This window comes from Mobula hypostoma, chromosome 8 (genome assembly GCF_963921235.1).
Source record: "Mobula hypostoma chromosome 8, sMobHyp1.1, whole genome shotgun sequence".
NCBI lineage: Eukaryota > Metazoa > Chordata > Chondrichthyes > Myliobatiformes > Myliobatidae > Mobula > Mobula hypostoma.
This window is the reverse complement of record NC_086104.1, coordinates 115,157,769-115,179,425: the sequence shown is the minus strand read 5'-3', so window position 1 is coordinate 115,179,425 and position 21,657 is coordinate 115,157,769. Positions and strand designations below refer to the sequence as shown.

The window sequence follows — 21,657 nt, the reverse complement described above, 5'->3', positions numbered from 1 at the left end:
TAGTATGTTGCCCTCCTTCATTACAAGCCATCCTAGTGTGTAGTCCTGTTTCATTACAGGCCATTGTAATGTGTAGTCTTTCATTACAAGCCAGCCTAGTGTGCTGTCCTCCATTACGGGCCAACCTAGTGTGCAGTCCTCCATTACAGGCCAACCTAGTGTGTAGTCCTTCATTACAGACCAAACTAGTGTGTAGTCCACTTCCATACAGGTCAGCCTTGTGTGTAGTCCTCCATTAGAGGCCAGCCTAGTGTGTACTACTGCTTAATTATAGGAGAGCCTAGTGTGTAGTTCTCCATTACAGGCCATCCTAGTATGTAGTCCTTCATTAAGTTTGTACTTCTGTGTACTCATCCATTAGAGGACAGCCTAGTGTATAGTATTGCTTCATTACAGGTCATCCTATTGTGTAGTCCTCCTTCATTACAGGACATTATAGTGTGTAGTTCTTCTTTATAGACCAGACAAGCGCGGAGTCCTCCTTCATTAAAGGCCATCCTAGTATGTAGTACTCCTTTTTTTACAGGTCATCCTAATGTGTAGTCCTCCATTACTGGACATCCTAGTATGTAGTCCTTCATTACAGTCCATCTTCATGTGCAGACCTCAATTACAGATCATTCTAGTGCGTAGCATTGCTTCATTCAGGCCAGCTAGGTATGTAGCCTTCATTCATCACAGGTCATCTTAGTATGTAGTGCTTCATTACAGGCCATCGTAATGTGTAGTCCATTACAAGCCAGCCTAGTGTGCAGTCTTTTATTACAGGCCAGCCTGTTGTGTAGTCCTCCATTAGAGACCAGCCTAGTGTGTAGTATTGCTTCATTATAGGTCATCCTATTATGTACTCCTCCTTCATTACAGGCCATCCTAGTGTGTAGAAATCCTTCATTACAGGCCATTATAGTGTGTAGTTCTTCATTACAGACTAGCCAAGCATGTAGTCCTCCTTCATCACAGGCTATCCTAGTTTGTAGTACACCTTCAATACAGGCTGTCATAGTATGTAGTCCTTCATTACAAGCCAGCCTAGTGTGCAGTCCTCCATTACAGGTCAGCCTAGTGTGTAGTCCTCCACTGCAGGCCATCCTTGTGGATAGACCTCTTTCATTACAGGCCGTCCTAGTGTGTATTCCTCCAGTACATGTCTATTCCTCCATTACAGGCCATACTAGTGTGTAATCCTCCAATGCGGACCGCCTTCATGTGTAGTCCTTCATTAGAAGCCAACTTAGTGTGTGGTCTTTCATTACAGGCCATTGTGTTGCGTAGCCCACCATTTCAAGTCATTCTAGTGTGTAGTATTCCTTCATTACAGGCCATCCAAATATGTAGTCCTTCATTTCAGTACATCCTCATGCATAGTCGTCCATTACAGGTCATTCTAGTGTGTAGTATTGCATCATTGTAGGTCATCCTAGTGTGTAGTCCTCCTTCATTACAGACCATCCTAGTGTATAATCCATTACAGGACAGCCAAGTGGGTAGTATTGCTTCATTACAGGCCATCCTGGTGTTTAGTCCTCCATACAGGACAGCCTAATGTATAGCCCTCCTTCATTACAGACCATCCCAATGTGGCATCCTCCATCATTACAGATCATCATAGCATGTTAGTATTTCATTTTAGGTTATCCTCATGAGTAGTCCTCCATTACAGGTCATTCTAGTGTGTAGCCCTCCTTCATTACAGGCCAGCCTAGTGTGTAGTCCTCCAATACAGGCCATCCTAGTGTGTAGTCCTCCTTCATTAAAAAAGGAGGGAGAGAGAAACCGGAGAATTATAGACCGGTTAGCCTATCGTCGGTGGTGGGGAAACTGCTGGAGTCAGTTATCAAGGATGTGATAACAGCACATTTGGAAAGCGGTGAAATGATCGGACAAAGTCAGCATGGATTTGTGAAAGGAAAATCATGTCTGACGAATCTCATAGAATTTTTTGAGGATGTAACTAGCAGAATGGATAGGGGAGAACCAGTGGATGTGGTATATTTGGATTTTCAAAAGGCTTTTGACAAGGTCCCACACAGGAGATTAGTATGCAAACTTAAAGCACACGGTATTGGGGGTAAGGTATTGGTGTGGGTGGAGAATTGGTTAGCAGACAGGAAGCAAAGAGTGGGAATAAACAGGACCTTTTCAGAATGGCAGGCGGTGACTAGTGGGGTACCGCAAGGCTCAGTGCTGGGACCCCAGTTGTTTACAATATATATTAATGACTTGGATGAGGGAATTAAATGCAGCATCTCCAAGTTTGCGGATGACACGAAGCTAGGTGGCAGTGTTAGCTGTGAGGAGGATGCTAAGAGGATGCAGGGTGACTTGGATAGGTTGGGTGAGTGGGCAAATTCATGGCAGATGCAATTTAATGTGGATAAATGTGAAGTTATCACCTTTGGTGGCAAAAATAGGAAAACAGATTATTATCTGAATGGTGGCCGATTAGGAAAAGGGGAGGTGCAACGAGACCTGGGTGTCATTATACACCAGTCATTGAAAGTGGGCATGCAGGTACAGCAGGCGGTGAAAAAGGCGAATGGTATGCTGGCATTTATAGCGAGAGGATTGGAGTACAGGAGCAGGGAGGTACTACTGCAGTTGTACAAGGCCTTGGTGAGACCACACCTGGAGTATTGTGTGCAGTTTTGGTCCCCTAATCTGAGGAAAGACATCTTTGCCATAGAGGGAGTACAAAGAAGGTTCACCAGATTGATTCCTGGGATGGCAGGACTTTCATATGAAGAAAGACTGGATGAACTGGGCTTGTACTCGTTGGAATTTAGAAGATTGAGGGGGGATCTGATTGAAACGTATAAGATCCTAAAGGGATTGGACAGGCTAGATGCAGGAAGATTGTTCCCGATGTTGGGGAAGTTCAGAACGAGGGGCCACAGTTTGAGGATAGAGGGGAAGCCTTTTAGGACCGAGATTAGGAAAAACTTCTTCACACAGAGAGTGGTGAATCTGTGGAATTCTCTGCGACAGGAAACAGTTGAGGCCAGTTCATTGGCTATATTTAAGAGGGAGTTAGATATGGCCCTTGTGGCTACAGGGGTCAGGGGGTATGGAGGGAAGGCTGGGGCGGGGTCCTGAGTTGGATGATCAGCCATGATCATAATAAATGGCGGTGCAGGCTCGAAGGGCTGAATGGCCTACTCCTGCACCTATTTTCTATGTTTCTATGTTTCATTACAGGTCATTCTAGTGTGTAGTCCTCCTTCATTACGGGTCATTCTAGTGTGTAGTCCTCCTTCATTACAGGCCATCCTAGGGTGTAGTCCTCCTTCATTACAGGTCATCTTAGGGTGTAGTACTGCTTCATTACAGGCCATCCTAGTGTGGAGTCCTCCTTCACTACAGGCCATCCTCGTGTGTAGCACTCCTTCATTACAGGCTACACTAGTGTGTAGCCCTCTCTGATTACAGGTCAGCCCAGTGTGTAGTCCTCCATTACAGGCCACCTTAATGGGTAGTCCTCCATTACTGGCCATCTAGTGTGTAGTCCTCCTTCTTTACAGGCCATCCTCGTGTGTAGTCCTTCATTACAGGCCACCCTCTTGTGTAGTCCTCTACTACAGGACAATCTATTGTGAGGTGGTACCACACAAAGGGTGATGGCATGGTACCAATGCAGATGACATCGTTAACGGTGGCTAAGAGTTTACGTGTGACACTGATATGCCATCAGGAAAGTTGGGAAGTTGGTTTGTTGGTCTTACCCAGTCTGGCCAACAAGTGATTTCAACCTCACTCCAACACTGTTTGTTTGTCATTGCTCCTGTGAGCCACTCAGCTAGGGAAATGGAATTGTTACCCCACGTTGGTAGACATTGACCATTGGTTTGTTCTGGGAGATACCCAGCGACACCACACTGAAACTGGTCTTCTGGCTGTTTTTACAGATGAGAGTGCTACTATCTGGAAAAAAGTGTTGATCACAGTAGGGATCATTTTCTGCATTGCACTGGCTGGATTTTTCATCTACAGGTACATCCAAAAGTGAGTGTGAATCAACTTATTTAAAATAATCCTTATTTCAGATAGCCCTTTAAAACACAACTGCGTCTATTAAGGCCAGCTGCTGTTAAGTGGTTCTAGTATGCCCATTAATTAGTGTAAAGCCTCCATTGCTCACATTGAGGTGAAAGATGTGGGTAAGCCAGAGTTTCAAGAGGGTTACTTGAATGTTGCCTGGAATGTCTAACAAGGAAAGGCTCAATGAGTTTGGGCTTTTTTCTTTGGAGTGAAGGAGGGTGGAAGGTAAATTGATAGAGGTGTACAGGATGATGAAAGGCATAAATAGAGTGGACATCCAGATTTTTCCCAAGATGGACATGGCTAATATGAGGGGCTATAACTTTAAGATGATTGGAGAAAAGTGTAAGGGGATGTCACAGGGAGTGTGGGTGCATGGAATGCACTGCTAGGGATGGTGGTAGAGGCAGATACATTAAGAAACTTTTAGGTACATGAATGAAAAATTGGAGGGCTATGTGGGAGGAAAGGATTTGATTGATCTTAGAGTAAGTTAAAAGGTTGGCACAACATTGAGGGTCAAAGAGCTTAGTACTATGTTCTAAGCTAGAATTCACTGGTAACCCTGTGATTTCACACCCTATTGCCTTGATAAGCAGGTCTCCACCAGAGATGTAAGAAAATAACTGGACATCTTTCTCTTTGACTTAACTTCACAACATTGATATGTACTGGGAATGAGAAGCTACAGTTATCAGGACAAATTGGGCTGGTTCCCATTCTCTGGGTAATCAGACTGAGGATTTGACGTGAAGGTGTTTTGCTGTGGGAAACTAGGACCAGGGGCCACTGAGGCAAGACAATCACTGAGGAATTCAGGGGAAATATCTTCATTCAGAGAGCAGCAGGGAAGTGGCATTCAATCCCACACAGATGTTGAGGAAAAGCAGAACAGAATGAGGTTAAAGAGAAGTTGAATAACCGCACAAGGAAGAAGAAAGGGGAGTGAGGGACAAGAGGCTGAAGGCTCCTACTGTGCCTTGTCATTCTATAACTGTGAACAGATAATCTGGCAATCATTATATGAGGCTTGAGTCTGTGTATGGGTGGTACCAATAATCTGATGTGTACTAAACTCAGTGTGATACTCTGTTATTCCAGGAGAGAAGAAAAGAGGGCACCAGAGATCAAGGAGTCTACAGTCATCTATAGTCCTCCCTTTGGGATTCATCAGGTACAGGAACTCTTCTACTTATCCAGAAGCATTCCTCAGTATACTTTATATTCCCAGTTGGAAACCCACCAGTCTGCAGCATGGGACTTCCATCTTCCACTTCCTTATGACATGGGAGGCCATTCAGTCCGTTGAATCGATGACAGCTCACTCCATCCCATCCCCTTACTAATTCTCCTTGTAACCTCTTCTCCATGATTTTCCATTAACTCCCTCCAGATTATACTACCCACCCATAAACTAGGGGCGGATTAACTCACTGACCCTCACATCTTAGAGATGTGGGAGGAAACCGGACACCTGGGGGGGGGGTGGCGGCGGGCGATCTCAAGCGATGACAGGGAGAATGTCAACAGCAAATGGTACAGATACAGCCAGAGGCTTGGATCACTGTCTTCGCAGCACCACTGTGCCATGATTAGTTGTGACTTGCTGTCTCTGTGTCTCCCATAGCAAGAGAGAGGAATGTGCCATTGTTACCATTTGCTGACATTCCCATTCCTATTGCAAGGGAGTACTGCACTTTAGGAGGGAAGGGATGGAGAGAGTGTTGTATTGTAGGAGGGTGAGGGAGTGGAGGGGTTGCTTTACTATCAGACCTACTTGTTGAACAAAATATTCACCAGTGAATCCTTTGCCCTGTCAAAGAGGAGCAGGTACCTTCTCTGCAGAGTCCTGAGTCTAAAATTTGTCCCTCACAACCATTCCTGAAATTACAGATGTCAGCATTACCATGCTGCCTGGGAACGTTCACAGTGTCAAAACTGGCTGCTGTGAATAATGCTCAGCACATAAACAGCTGACTGGCTGGGCTCATTTTTACAGTGCAGCTGGAACCCACAACCCACAACCCACAGAATCAAAGACAGGGAAGAGAGTAGGGGGTGGGGAGAGAGAAAGGAAGCAAGCACTAAGAGTGTGTGGGGAGGGGTGGGGGTTGGGGGATGGGGGAGAAGCAGTGAGAGAAAGAGTAACTGGTGACAGGTAAAAATATAAATATTCCTCAAAGAAAGAGAGGAGAGAGATGGAATGAGAGAAAGAAACAGGGAGAAAATAAGTGAGAGTGACAGAAACAGTGAGGGAGATAAATGAAGCAGAGACCAAGTGGGAGTAACCATTTCACCTTATAACAATTACAGCACAGAAACAGGCCATCTCGGCCCTTCTAGTCCGTGCTGAACTCTTACTCTCACCTAGTCCCACCGACCTGCAATCAGCCTTGATGAGATAGAGAGGGACAGAAACAAAGAAAATACCTTAGACAGAGTGGACTACCGATTCATATTATCACGCACAATTTTATACAGTGCGTTGCACTTTCTGCCCCAGTGAATCATTAGGATTGTTTTCCATTTCCAGGACACAGAGCACGCAGCTGCACAGGGCTACACTAAAGTACCAGCAGGAAGGAATATCGGACAGGGAGAGCCCACCAGACACGAGGGCCCTCTCTACGCCCAGCTCCAAGAGCTGCCCTGCAGAGATACAATGGTCCCCAAGATTGAGACCACAGAGTACGCCTCAATCAGATTCCAGTGAGGCGAGGGGTCACTGAGGGGCACACCAGTATCCATCGCAAAGAGGAGCAATAAGGTCCAGAAAAAAAACGATTGACTGGCAATCTGAGTGACAGATTTGGTTTAGTAGAGAGACGCCTGGCTTCATTCTTTTCAAGCTGCCACTTGGCCAGATTGGCAGGCTCAGCTCCCACTCACTGAGCTCATGATCTTTTATGCACCGCTCCCCCATCATGTTTCTGGGGCTTGGAGCCTCTGTTCTTCACACCTGAATAACACTGGTCCACGAGAGGGAGGGGTGTTGCATGGAGAAGTGGAGTTGCTGAGGGTTCGAAGTGGGCGGGTAGTTGTAAAAGGATAGGGGGCTGCTGCTGCTTGGCTGTGTCAGAGGGACAGGCCTGGTGATTTAAATTACAGGGCAGGACACCCAACAATAAATATCATTGTTAAATCCAATAAAGATTTCCAATTTGGAATTTCTTAACCCATTCACTTCCCAAGAGGATGAGATTATAGGAAGTAGAAAAATGAAAGGCCATTCAGCCCCTGACTCCTGCTTCTCCATTTAATAGATCAGAGATGATTCAATGTTTCTTCTCCATTTCCCTGTCCTTTCTATTGAATTGAGGGTGAGTCTAAAGTTGAAACCTGGATTAGATCCGTTGTGATCATATTGATGGGCTTTAGCAGTCAGGTGACCTAGTCCTGCCCGTGTGTTCTTGTGGTCTGTCCCTACAATCCTTTGCTTCCCTTCCCTTGATTAGAAATCTCTCTCCAACTTCACACACAGATTCTTTCCCCACAATTCTCTGTAGCCCATGGTTTGCTACCTCTGAGAGTATATCTTCCACCTCCTTTCTGTGTGGTGGGTTCCTCTGCCTTTAGAAGTCATTCCATTTGGTTCCGGATTCTCCCATGAGTGGAGACAACTCTTGGCATTGAAGAATCTTGTACTTCAATAAGACTGCCTCTGCTTCTCCAGCCGCCAATAAGTGGAGTTCCTTTCTTTGAAGGATACTGCCTCTAAATCCAGAACCTTCTCTAGTGAAAGGAAATCTTTTCATGCTGGCTTTAAAATGAAGATTAAGTTTGCTGAGGATCTATTGTGTGTATCACCTCTCCATATGGAGAGAATGAACAAGCAATCAGACTCAACTCAACCTCACCCACAGCTTCTCTTAGCTAACAGGCTGCTCTACTCACTCCCCGATGTAGCAAACAGAACCAAGGAGTCACCCCTTCTAGCCCGAGTATGGATGTTGCAACAGGGCAAGGGTTTAGATAATGTTCAGGCAAGACAGGTCTTTGAAGAACTATCATTGAAGAGCAGAGCTTCGTTGCTTCGTTTTGTGCAACAGGGGACTGGAGCCATTTGGCATATGGAGACAAGATAAGAATGTAACAGAGGGATGCAGGAGACATGCATCAACTATTACTTTACTAGCTTTGAAATATCATTGTTTGGTAGCTTGTAGTTTCTATTGACTGTATTGCAAATGGCAATTGATCTTGTAAGTAAAGAACCCAAACATAAGCAAGGTTACCAATTGGTCAAAATCTGTAACTGCTAGTCTATTCTGTATAAAAATGGTATTTGTCTGTTCAAACTTTGGAACGGTGCAGTGCCACACCGTTCTGCTTGTGCACAAGTAAATAAAGTGTTATTGAGGAAACGAGTGCAAGTTTTCAGAGGCCGGTTAATCAGCAACGATACTTCCGTCTGAGGAAGTGGACAGAAAACAAGATGGGAAAGTGGATCATACCCACACAAGAAGCATCTTCAAAAAAGCAAAAAAAAAACACCTGCAGCAGGTAAGGCAGCAGCGGTAGATGGAGAGATAGATAGATACATATACTTTATTGATCCCAAGGGAAATTGGGTTTTGTTACAGCTGCACCAACCAAGAACAGAGCATAAGTATAGCAATACAAAAACCACAAACAATCAAATAACAAAATGCAAACTGTGCCAGATGGAAAATAAGTCCAGGACCAGTCTATTGGCTCAGGGTGTCTGACCCTCCACAGGAGGAGCTGCAAGTTCAATGGCCACAGGCAGGAACGACCTCCCAGTGTTGTATCTCGGTGGAATATGGCCGAAGTCCAACTGTAAAAAGTTCAATATAAGGTCTACAAACATGTTCCTCGATTGTAATATGACCCGGATTGCACCATCTGTTGTTAACCAGAACAGTAAGTACCCAACTACTTTATGCTTACTGCTGCCAGTGCACTTCCAGTCAACCCGAACGGTCTGGACGTCGTGCAGCCCCGTTCCAGTGAAACACATAACACTGCACTCCTGAAATGTTCTCTGACGCCAGGCTAGCGCCGTGAACTCGTCCATTTTATTACCCACCGAACTCCTCTTCTCCATAAGTCTCTGTTGTCTCGACCTGGTCCTCTTTCCTCAACCCATATCAGCGAGATAAACATAGTTCTAATGAAGTATCATTTATCTCTAATGTTAGTTTGATTTCTCTCTCCAGATGCTGCCTGTCCTGTTGAGTGTTTCCACTGTGCTGTTGCTTGATTAAGAGACTGTGGCCACTTACAATTTCAACATAGGAGGCTCTGCACATGGTTTAAGGGGCAGCGCCGTGATGAAAAACAGACACATAAGGTCATTTATTGAGGGCCTGCCTGAGTGAGATATCTCAATACCCTCCATTCCAGGTACACATCAAAGCAATCAGTTCACGACCCACATGGCTGTCATGGCAAAACATTCCTCATTCTTATTTTGAGTTTCTACAAACTCCTTTGCCTGTCCTCCAGCCACTATACTCCTCACAACCTCTGTTGCCACATCTGGCCCCTACACCTCTCTCTGTCTCTCTGACACCCCCCTCCAGCCCCCCCCTCACAATCTCTGTTGCCCCCTCTGACCTTTGCACCCTCCCCATCTCTATGACCCCCATTGACCCCTACACTCCTTTCCATCACTCTAAAACCTCCGGCCCCTACATCCCTTCTTAATTCTGTAATCTCCCCTCCAGCCCTTACACATCTCCCAATATCAGTAACCCATATGAGCCCCTACACATCTCCCTATCAGTAACCCATATCAACCCCTACACTTCCCCTATATCAGTAACCCATATCAGCCCCTACACTGCCCCCATATCAGTAACCCATATCAGCCCCTACACTGCCCCCATATCAGTAACCCATATCAACCCCTACACTTCCCCTATATCAGTAACCCATATCAGCCCCTACACTGCCCTCATATCAGTAACCCATATCAGCCCCTACACTGCCCCCATATCAGTAACCCATATCAGCCCCTACACATCTCCCTATCAGTAACCCATATCAGCCCCTACACATCTCCCTATCAGTAACCCATATCAGCCTCTACACTTCCCCTATATCAGTAACCCATATCAGCCTCTACACATCTCCCTATCAGTAACCCATATCAGCCCCTACACTTCCCCTATATCAGTAACCCATATCAACCCCTACACTTCCCCTATATCAGTAACCCATATCAGCCCCTACACATCTCCCTATCAGTAACCCATATCAACCCCTACACTTCCCCTATATCAGTAACCCATATCAGCCTCTGCACTTCCCCTATATCAATAACCCATATCAGCCCCTACATTTCCCCTATATCAGTAACCCATATCAGCCCCTACACTGCCCCCACTATCAGTAACCCATATCAGCCCCTACACATCTCCCTATCAGTAACCCATATCAACCCCTACACTTCCCCTATATCAGTAACCCATATCAGCCTCCACACATCTCCCTATCAGTAACCCATATCAGCCCCTACATTTCCCCTATATCAGTAACCCATATCAGCCTCTACACTTCCCCTATATCAGTAACCCATATCAGCCCCTACATTTCCCCTATATCAGTAACCCATATCAGCCTCTACACATCTCCCTATCAGTAACCCATATCAGCCCCTACATTTCCCCTATATCAATAACCCATATGAGCCCCTACACATCTCCCTATCAGTAACCCATATCAGCCCCTACACTGCCCCCATATCAGTAACCCATATCAGCCCCTACACTGCCCCCATATCAGTAACCCATATCAGCCCCTACACTGCCCCTATATCAGTAACCCATATCAGCCTCTACACATCTCCCTATCAGTAACCCATATCAGCCTCTACACATCTCCCTATCAGTAACCCATATCAGCCCCTACACTGCCCCCATATCAGTAACCCATATCAGCCCCTACACTGCCCCTATATCAGTAACCCATATCAGCCCCTACACATCTCCCTATCAGTAACCCATATCAACCCCTACACTTCCCCTATATCAGTAACCCATATCAGCCTCTACACATCTCCCTATCAGTAACCCATATCAGCCCCTACATTTCCCCTATATCAGTAACCCATATGAGCCCCTACACATCTCCCTATCAGTAACCCATATCAGCCCCTACACTGCCCCCATATCAGTAACCCATATCAGCCCCTACACTGCCCCCATATCAATAGCCCATATCAACCCCTACACTTCCCCTATATCAGTAACCCATATCAGCCCCTACACTTCCCCTATATCAGTAACCCATATCAGCCCCTACACTTCCCCACTATCAGTAACCCATATCAGCCCCTACACTTCCCCTATATCAGTAACCCATATGAGCCCCTACACATCTCCCACTATCAGTAACCCATATCAGCCCCTACATTTCCCCTATATCAGTAACCCATATGAGCCCCTACACATCTCCCACTATCAGTAACACATATCAGCCCCTACATTTCCCCTATATCAGTAACCCATATCAGCCCCTACACATCTCCCTATCAGTAACCCATATCAACCCCTACACTTCCCCTATATCAGTAACCCATATCAGCCTCTGCACTTCCCCTATATCAGTAACCCATATCAGCCTCTACACATCTCCCTATCAGTAACCCATATCAGCCCCTACACATCTCCCTATCAGTAACCCATATCAGCCCCTACACTTCCCCTATATCAGTAACCCATATCAACCCCTACACTTCCCCTATATCAGTAACCCATATCAGCCCCTACACATCTCCCTATCAGTAACCCATATCAACCCCTACACTTCCCCTATATCAGTAACCCATATCAGCCTCTGCACTTCCCCTATATCAATAACCCATATCAGCCCCTACATTTCCCCTATATCAGTAACCCATATCAGCCCCTACACTGCCCCCACTATCAGTAACCCATATCAGCCCCTACACATCTCCCTATCAGTAACCCATATCAACCCCTACACTTCCCCTATATCAGTAACCCATATCAGCCTCCACACATCTCCCTATCAGTAACCCATATCAGCCCCTACATTTCCCCTATATCAGTAACCCATATCAGCCTCTACACTTCCCCTATATCAGTAACCCATATCAGCCCCTACATTTCCCCTATATCAGTAACCCATATCAGCCTCTACACATCTCCCTATCAGTAACCCATATCAGCCCCTACATTTCCCCTATATCAATAACCCATATGAGCCCCTACACATCTCCCTATCAGTAACCCATATCAGCCCCTACACTGCCCCCATATCAGTAACCCATATCAGCCCCTACACTGCCCCCATATCAGTAACCCATATCAGCCCCTACACTGCCCCTATATCAGTAACCCATATCAGCCTCTACACATCTCCCTATCAGTAACCCATATCAGCCTCTACACATCTCCCTATCAGTAACCCATATCAGCCCCTACACTGCCCCCATATCAGTAACCCATATCAGCCCCTACACTGCCCCTATATCAGTAACCCATATCAGCCCCTACACATCTCCCTATCAGTAACCCATATCAACCCCTACACTTCCCCTATATCAGTAACCCATATCAGCCTCTACACATCTCCCTATCAGTAACCCATATCAGCCCCTACATTTCCCCTATATCAGTAACCCATATGAGCCCCTACACATCTCCCTATCAGTAACCCATATCAGCCCCTACACTGCCCCCATATCAGTAACCCATATCAGCCCCTACACTGCCCCCATATCAATAACCCATATCAACCCCTACACTTCCCCTATATCAGTAACCCATATCAGCCCCTACACTTCCCCTATATCAGTAACCCATATCAGCCCCTACACTTCCCCACTATCAGTAACCCATATCAGCCCCTACACTTCCCCATATCAGTAACCCATATGAGCCCCTACACATCTCCCACTATCAGTAACCCATATCAGCCCCTACATTTCCCCTATATCAGTAACCCATATGAGCCCCTACACATCTCCCACTATCAGTAACCCATATCAGCCCCTACATTTCCCCTATATCAGTAACCCATATCAGCCCCTACACATCTCCCTATCAGTAACCCATATCAACCCCTACACTTCCCCTATATCAGTAACCCATATCAGCCTCTGCACTTCCCCTATATCAGTAACCCATATCAGCCTCTACACATTCCCTATCAGTAACCCATATCAGCCCCTACATTTCCCCTATATCAGTAACCCATATCAGCCTCTACACATCTCCCTATCAGTAACCCATATCAGCCCCTACACTTCCCTATTTCAGTAACCCATATCAGCCTCTGCACTTCCCCTATATCAGTAACCCATATCAACCTCTGCACATCCCCTATATCAGTAACCCATATCAACCCCTACACATCTCCCTATCAGTAACCCATATCAGCCTCTACACATCTCCCTATCAGTAACCCATATCAGCCCCTACACTTCCCCTATATCAGTAACCCATATCAGCCCCTACACTTCCCCTATATCAGTAACCCATATCAGCCTCTACACATCTCCCTATCAGTAACACATATCAGCCCCTACACTTCCCCTATATCAGTAACCCATATCAGCCCCTACACTGCCCCCATATCAGTAACCCATATCAGCCCCTACACTTCCCCTATATCAGTAACCCATATCAGCCTCTACACATCTCCCTATCAGTAACCCATATCAGCCCCTACACTTCCCCTATATCAGTAACCCATATCAGCCTCTACACTTCCCCACTATCAGTAACCCATATCAGCCCCTACACTTCCCCTATATCAGTAACCCATATCAGCCTCTACACATCTCCCTATCAGTAACCCATATCAGCCCCTACACTTCCCCTATATCAGTAACCCATATCAGCCTCTACACTTCCCCACTATCAGTAACCCATATCAGCCCCTACACTTCCCCTATATCAGTAACCCATATCAGCCCCTGCACTTCCCCTATATCAGTAACCCATATCAGCCTCTACACATCTCCCTATCAGTAACCCATATCAGCCCCTACACTTCCCCCATATCAGTAACCCATATCAGCCCCTACACTTCCCCTATATCAGTAACCCATATCAGCCTCTACACATCTCCCTATCAGTAACCCATATCAGCCCCTACACTTCCCCTATATCAGTAACCCATATCAGCCCCTACACTTCCCCTATATCAGTAACCCATATCAGCCCCTACACTTCCCCTATATCAGTAACCCATATCAGCCTCTACACATCTCCCTATCAGTAACCCATATCAGCCCCTACACTTCCCCTATATCAGTAACCCATATCAGCCCCTACACTGCCCCCATATCAGTAACCCATATCAGCCCCTACACTTCCCCTATATCAGTAACCCATATCAGCCCCTACACTTCCCCACTATCAGTAACCCATATCAGCCTCTACACATCTCCTTATCAGTAACCCATATCAGCCCCTACATTTCCCCTATATCAGTAACCCATATCAGCCCCTACACTGCCCCCATATCAGTAACCCATATCAGCCCCTACACTGCCCCCATATCAGTAACCCATATCAGCCTCTGCACTTCCCCTATATCAATAACCTATATCAGCCCCTGCACTTCCCCTATATCAGTAACCCATATCAGCCCCTACACTTCCCCTATATCAGTAACCCATATCAGCCCCTACACTTCCCCTATATCAGTAACCCATATCAGCCCCTGCACTTCCCCTATATCAGTAACCCATGTCAACCCCTACACTTCCCTATATCAGTAACCCATATCAACCCCTACACTTCCCCTATATCAGTAACCCATATCAGCCCCTACACTTCCCCTATATCAATAACCCATATCAGCCCCTGCACTTCCCCTATATCAGTAACCCATATCAGCCCCTACACTTCCCCTATATCAGTAACCCATATCAGCCCCTACACTTCCCCTATATCAGTAACCCATATCAGCCTCTACACATCTCCCTATCAGTAACCCATATCAGCCCCTACACTTCCCCTATATCAGTAACCCATATCAGCCCCTACACTGCCCCCATATCAGTAACCCATATCAGCCCCTACACTGCCCCCATATCAGTAACCCATATCAGCCTCTGCACTTCCCCTATATCAATAACCTATATCAGCCCCTGCACTTCCCCTATATCAGTAACCCATATCAGCCCCTACACTTCCCCTATATCAGTAACCCATATCAGCCCCTACACTGCCCCCATATCAGTAACCCATATCAGCCCCTACACTGCCCCCATATCAGTAACCCATATCAGCCTCTGCACTTCCCCTATATCAATAACCCATATCAGCCCCTGCACTTCCCCTATATCAGTAACCCATATCAGCCCCTACACTTCCCCTATATCAGTAACCCATATCAGCCCCTACACTTCCCCTATATCAGTAACCCATATCAGCCCCTGCACTTCCCCTATATCAGTAACCCATGTCAACCCCTACACTTCCCTATATCAGTAACCCATATCAGCCCCTACACTTCCCCTATATCAGTAACCCATATCAGCCCCTACACTTCCCCTATATCAGTAACCCATATCAGCCCCTACACTTCTCCCTATATTGGGAACCCATATCAGCCTCTAAAATCTCCTTCAGCTTGTACTCCCCTGTCTCTATCCCTCAGTCCCTAATCTATAGCCAACTCCAGTACCTTATTCTCATCCCTCCTACCAGCCTCTACAGCTTTCATTTTAACCCCTCCACCATCTCTATCTCTGCAAACCTCTTCTTGCCCCATCTCCTTTCCATCCCACACTCCTCTTTCTCACTGTAACACACCTGAGACTTTACACTCCTGCCCAACCCTGTAACCCCTTCAGTCCTTACAGCAACCTCATCAGCCTCATCTGTCAATACATCTCAAGCTATCTCTCCTCCAGCACTCCCATCCCATTTCTACAACTTCCTCTGGCTCTTTCACCCCTCCCTGGCATTCTCCTGATAGCCTACTCTTGTTCCAACAACTCAAATGATCCCTGTAGCTGCCTCTAGTTCAATATTCCTCCCAATCTTTGTAAATTCACCATAACTTGGCTAGAAAGTGCAAAAGTGACACAAAATTCAGTGATTTTGGGTTCAGGGAACCTTCGAGATGATGTGGATCTCCCAAGAGGTGGCAACAATGCTGTATATGTGGAAAAATTTGAGGTTACTAATTAAATAGAAGGAGCAGAAATTTTGACTACTTTTTAAATGACAACATGTCAGGAAATGTCATGTTGAGTGTGAATGAAAAGAATTCCAGGAGGTATATTTTGCTGACATGGGTATAATAGACTCATATAGGACCACAGCAAAGAAACAGGCCTTTCAGCCCATTTAATCTGTGCCAATTTGTTATTCTACCACATCCCTTTGCCCTGTACCTGGACCATAGTGTTCCATACCCCTCACAGCCATGTAACTATACAAACTTAAAAGCTGCAATCGAACCCATATCTAGCAGTTGTGCTGGCAGTTCATTGCACACTTACACCATCCTCTGAGAGATGTACACCCTCAGGTTGCCTTAAGTATTTCACCTTTCATCCAAAACCTTGAGTGTCAGTGTCAGTGGAAAAAGTTTGCTTGCAATCCCTCAGACTGTATCCCTCATAATTGCATACCTCTAAAAATCTTATTCAAGAAATCTTATTCTATCTTATTCAAGAAAAGGAGTAGAGATAGCCCAGGAAATTATATACCAGTGAGTCTTATTTAGTGGTTGGTAAGTTGATGGAAAAGATCCTGAGAGGCAGGATTTATGAACATTTGGAGAGGTATAATATGATTAGGAATAGTCAGCATGGCTTTGTAAAAGGCAGGTCGTGCCTTACGAGCCTGATTGAATTTTTTGAGGATGTGACTAAACACATTGATGAAAGTAGAGTATATGGATGTCAGCAAGGCATTTGATAAGGTACACCATGCAAGGCTTATTGAGAAAGTAAGGAGGCATGGGATCCAAAGGGATATTGCTATGTGGATCTAGAACTGGCTTGCCTACAGAAGGCAAAGAGTGGTTGTAGATGGGTCATATTCTGCATGGAGGTCGGTCACCAGTGTGTGCCTCAGAGATCTGTTTTGGGACCCTTACTCTTCATGATTTTTATAAATGACTTGGATGAGGAAGTGGAGAGATGGGTTTGTAAATTTGCTGATGACACAAAGGTTGGGGGTGTTGTGGATAGTGTGGAGGGCTGTCAGAGGTTGGAAAGGGACATTGATAGGATGCAAAACTGGGCTGAGAAGTGGCAGATGGAGTTCAGCCCAGATAAGTGTGAAGTGGTTCATTTTGGTAGGTCAAATATGATGGCAAGGTATAGCATTAATGGTAAGACTCTTGGCAGTGTGGAGGATCAGAGGGATCTTGGGGTCCGAGTCCATAGGATGCTCAAAGCAGCTGCGCAGGTTGACTCTGTGGTTAAGAAGGCATACAGTGTATTGGCCTTCATCAATTGTGGAATTGAATTTAGAAGCCGAAAGGTAATGTTGCAGCTATACAGGACCCTGGTCAGACCGCACTTGGAGTACTGTGCTCAGTTCTGGTTGTCTCACTACAGGAAGGATGTGGAAGCCGTAGAAAGGGTGCAGAGGAGACTTACAAGGATGTTGCCTGGATTGGGGAGTATGCATTATGAGAATAGGTTGAGTGAACTCGGCCTTTTCTCCTTGGAGCGACGGAGGATGAGAGGTGACCTGATAGAGGTGTAAAAGATGATGATTGTGTGGGTAGTCAGAGGTTTTTCCCTAGGGTTGCCACAAGAGGACACAGGTTTAGGGTGCTGCGGGGTAGGTACAGAGGAGATGTCAGGGGTAAGTTTTTACTCAGAGAGTGGTGAGTGCGTGGAAAGGGCTGCCGGCAACGGCCGTGGAGGTGGATACAATAGGGTCTTTTAAAAGACTTTTGGATACGAACATGGAGCTTGGAAAAATAGAGGGCCATAGGTAAGCCTAGTAATTTCTAAGGTAGGGACATGTTCAGCACAACTTTGTGGGCTGAAGGGCCTGTATTGTGCTGTAGGTTTTCTATATTTCTATGTTTAAATCGCCCCTCATTCCCCCACGCTCCAGGGAATAAAGTCCTAACATTTAAACTTTCTCTAACTCATGTCCCCAAGGTTCTGGCAAATTTCTCATAAATTTTCTCTCCACTCTTTATCTTTCCTGTAGGTAGGTGACCAGAACTGCATATCATATTCCAAATTTGGCCTCACCAATATTGTATATAACTTCAACATAACATCCCCAATCCTGCACTCGGTGCTCTGAAAGAGACAGGTATCTGAACCATTATTAACCCCTCCCTCCACATCTAATACTATTTTCCATCTCACATTCACGCTCACTCCCCATCTTTTGTTGCCTGCCACCCAACTCCAATTTACAGCAGTCAGTTAGCCCATCAACCTGCCTTTCTTTGTGATATGGTAGGAAATGGAAGTAAACTCCACATGCAGAGTGTTGAAGGTCAGGGTAGGGTTGAACTAAGTCTCTGGAACTGTGAGGCAGCAGTGCTAACTGCTGTGCCACAGGAAATTTAAGAGGAGAAATCTGATTGTGGGGAACATATTAATGAACCTGGCATGTAGCCACAGAAATTTTTCTGTTAAAGAGATCTTTTCCTGCTCTGGTCCCTTGTGACTTGAGTACAAAGTTTGGCTGAGCTGTACTCTGCAGTTTGCTACTATGTTTGAGGATTTAGAAAATCTGTGAGGGAGCACTTTGAAGATCTTCTAAATCAAACCATCACATTTGACAGGAATGTGATTAACAACATTCCAAAACATCCCGTTGACGACTCCCTAAGCAAAATACCAACACTTGAAGAAGTCAAGGAAGCCATTAAAACCTTGAAAAACAACAAGGCCACTGGACTCGATGGAATACCAGCCGAGGTATACAAAATTGGAGGTAAAACCCGCTTCATTACCAACTGCATCAACTTCTCATCAAGATCTGGATAAATGAGGACGTATTAGCAAACTTTAGAGACTCAGCAATCGTTACCATCTACAAAAGGAAAGGCGATTGATCCAAATGCGGAAACTATCGTGGAACTTCCCTGTAAGCAACAGCAGGAAAGATCCTCACCGCATCATGAACAACCAGCTCAAGCCTTTAGCTGAGAAGATCCTTCCGGAGACACAAGTCGGTTTTAGACCATCACATGGAGCAGTTGTCATGATCTTCACAATGGGACAACTACAAGAAAAATGTCATGAACAACTTCAACCTTTGTTCATGGTAGTCATTGACCTCACCAAAACCTTTGACTCGGTATCAAGGGAACTCCTATGGGATGTCCTATCCACCTATGGATGCCCTGAAAAGTACATTTGAATCCTGAGACTCCTCCATGATGGCATGCTTGCCACAGTCGTGGTCAGCAACAGTAACTGTGAGTCTTTTCAAGTTAAATCAGGAGTAAAACAGGGATGCGTGATTGCCCCAACTTTGTTCACCATCGTCATTGCGACAATCATCCACATCATCAAGGACGACCTACCCCCAGGAATCAAAATTGTCTACAGAACAGATGGCAGACTTTTCAATCTTGCCCGTCTCAAGTCCAAAACAAAGACATCCACAAGTTCCCTCATTGAGTTCCAATATGCAGATGACAACAGTGTTGCAGCTCTCTCAGAAAACCACCTACAACAGATTCTGACTGCCTTCAACCGAGCATACATGAAACTTGGACTTACCATCAATTCCAAGAAGACTCAGATCATCTACCAATCATCACCAACTGAGACAAATCGAATAGAACCATCAATTCAACTTGGCAAAACAACCCTGGACCACTTTCCGTAGCTTGGAAGTAACCTCTCCTCCAATGTTGACCTTAATGACAAGATCCAATATGGTCTTAAATGCACTGGAACAGCTTTTAGATGTCTCCGAACAAGAGACTATCATGATTGTGACATCTGAACAGACACCAAAATATTAGTGTACAAAGCAGTGGTGATCCCAACACTTCTGTATGCATCAGAAACCTGGATAACATACTGATGACATCTGAAGGCACTTGAAAAGTTCCATCAACGCTGTCTTCGAAACATCTTAAATATTAGTTGGGAAGATAGAAGAACCAACGTCAGCATGCTAAATGAAGCAAATACAACAAGCATTGAGGCCTGCTTCATCAAGAACCAACTAAGATGGAGCGGTCATGTTGTTCAGATGAAAGACGAACGTCTGCCGAAACAAATAATCTTCTACTCCCACTTTAAAGAAGGCAAATGTAAAAGAAGTGGACAACAGAAGAGATTCAAAGACGTCTTAAAAGCCAACATGAAGAAATGTAGCATCGACATCAGCAATTGGGAAACCAATGCCAAGGACGGGAAACTCTGGCAAGCCATCATCCGAGAAGGAACAGCAACTTTCAAAGCCAACAGATGTGCAGAATTAGAAGAAAAGAGAAGAAAATGGAAAGAGAGGCAGCAACAACCAAAGCCCGATCTGCCATCTGGAACTACCTGCCTGAATGCAGAAGAACCTTCAAAGCCAAGATTGGACTCATAAGCCACTTGAGAGCCCATAAGTAGATCAACAAAATGAAAACCATCATCCTCAACCTCAAGGGATAACCACGATGATGATTGTGTCGCACCAAGAGACCTGATTCTCCAGAAAGGAGATGCATTCGAATGCAGATCAGACTACAGAGAAGCTCACCACTCTCTGGCATGGCTTGGGTCTTTCTGACTACATCCTCCCTGTGCCTGAAGAGCTGCTCTCCAGGCACCTATACCTGCAAGCATTTCAAGAGCTACATCTGCCCCTACACCTCCTCCCTCAACACCATTCAAAGCTGCAAACTGTCCTTCTAGGTGAGGTGACACTTCACCTGTGAGTCTGTCAGGGACTTCAATTATATCCAGTGCTCCCAGTGCAGCCTCCTCTACATAGGACACAGATTGACTGGGGTGGGGGGTGTGGGAGCTACTTCATCAAGCACCTTTCACTCTCTTCCAAAATAGAGGATCTCCCAGTGGTCACCCATTTCAATTCACCTTTCCTTTCCTTTCTGACATATTGGTCTATGGCCTTCTCTATGGCCATGATGAGGCCAAACTCAGGCTGCAACAGCAATACCTCATTTTCTGTCTGGGTATGTGATGGTATGAACATTGAATTCTCTAACTTATTGTAATTTCTCCCCCCCCCCCCACCCCCCACCCCCACTTTCTTTCTTCCATTCCCCATTCTGGTTCCCCCTCCTCACCCAGCCATCACTTCCCTCTGGTTCCCCTCCTGTTTCCTTTTCTCCTATGGTCCAGTCTACTCTCTTAACAGATTCTTTCTTTTTCAGAGCTTATCTCTTCCACCTGTCACCTGCCAGCTTCTCACTTTATCGCCTGTCCCCACCCACTCACCTAACACCTGCCAACTTCTTCCACTCCACCCTCCTTCTTACTCTGGCTTCTGCATCCTTCCTTTCTGGGCTTCTTGATCCGGGTCATTAACTGTTTATTCTCCATATGGGGGTGGTGAGGGGAGAGTGATGTCGGAGATAGGTGTTCTTTACGTTGAAAGTGGTGAGTGCGTGGAACACTGCCAGGGATGGTGGTAGAGGTGGTAGGAGGATTTCAGAGACTCTCCCGTGGGCCCATGGACCCTCAGATATCAAATGGGAGAACTGCTACCTCAC

The 21,657-nt window shown here is 45.7% G+C and overlaps 1 protein-coding gene across 4 annotated transcripts in view; it reads left to right on the top strand.

The window, feature by feature from the left end:
• LOC134350213 (myeloid cell surface antigen CD33-like) overlaps positions 1-8,397 on the top strand; it is a 54,637-nt gene extending 46,240 nt beyond the window's left edge. For all 4 annotated transcript variants that reach the window (XM_063055210.1, XM_063055207.1, XM_063055208.1 and 1 more), the window contains 3 exons: positions 3,903-3,999; positions 5,137-5,209; positions 6,569-8,397. In XM_063055210.1, the coding sequence (XP_062911280.1) occupies positions 3,903-3,999; positions 5,137-5,209; positions 6,569-6,748 (350 nt within the window). In that variant the 3' untranslated portion in view covers positions 6,749-8,397. The remainder of the gene's footprint in view (positions 1-3,902; positions 4,000-5,136; positions 5,210-6,568) is intronic.
• The last annotated feature ends 13,260 nt before the right edge of the window (positions 8,398-21,657 follow it).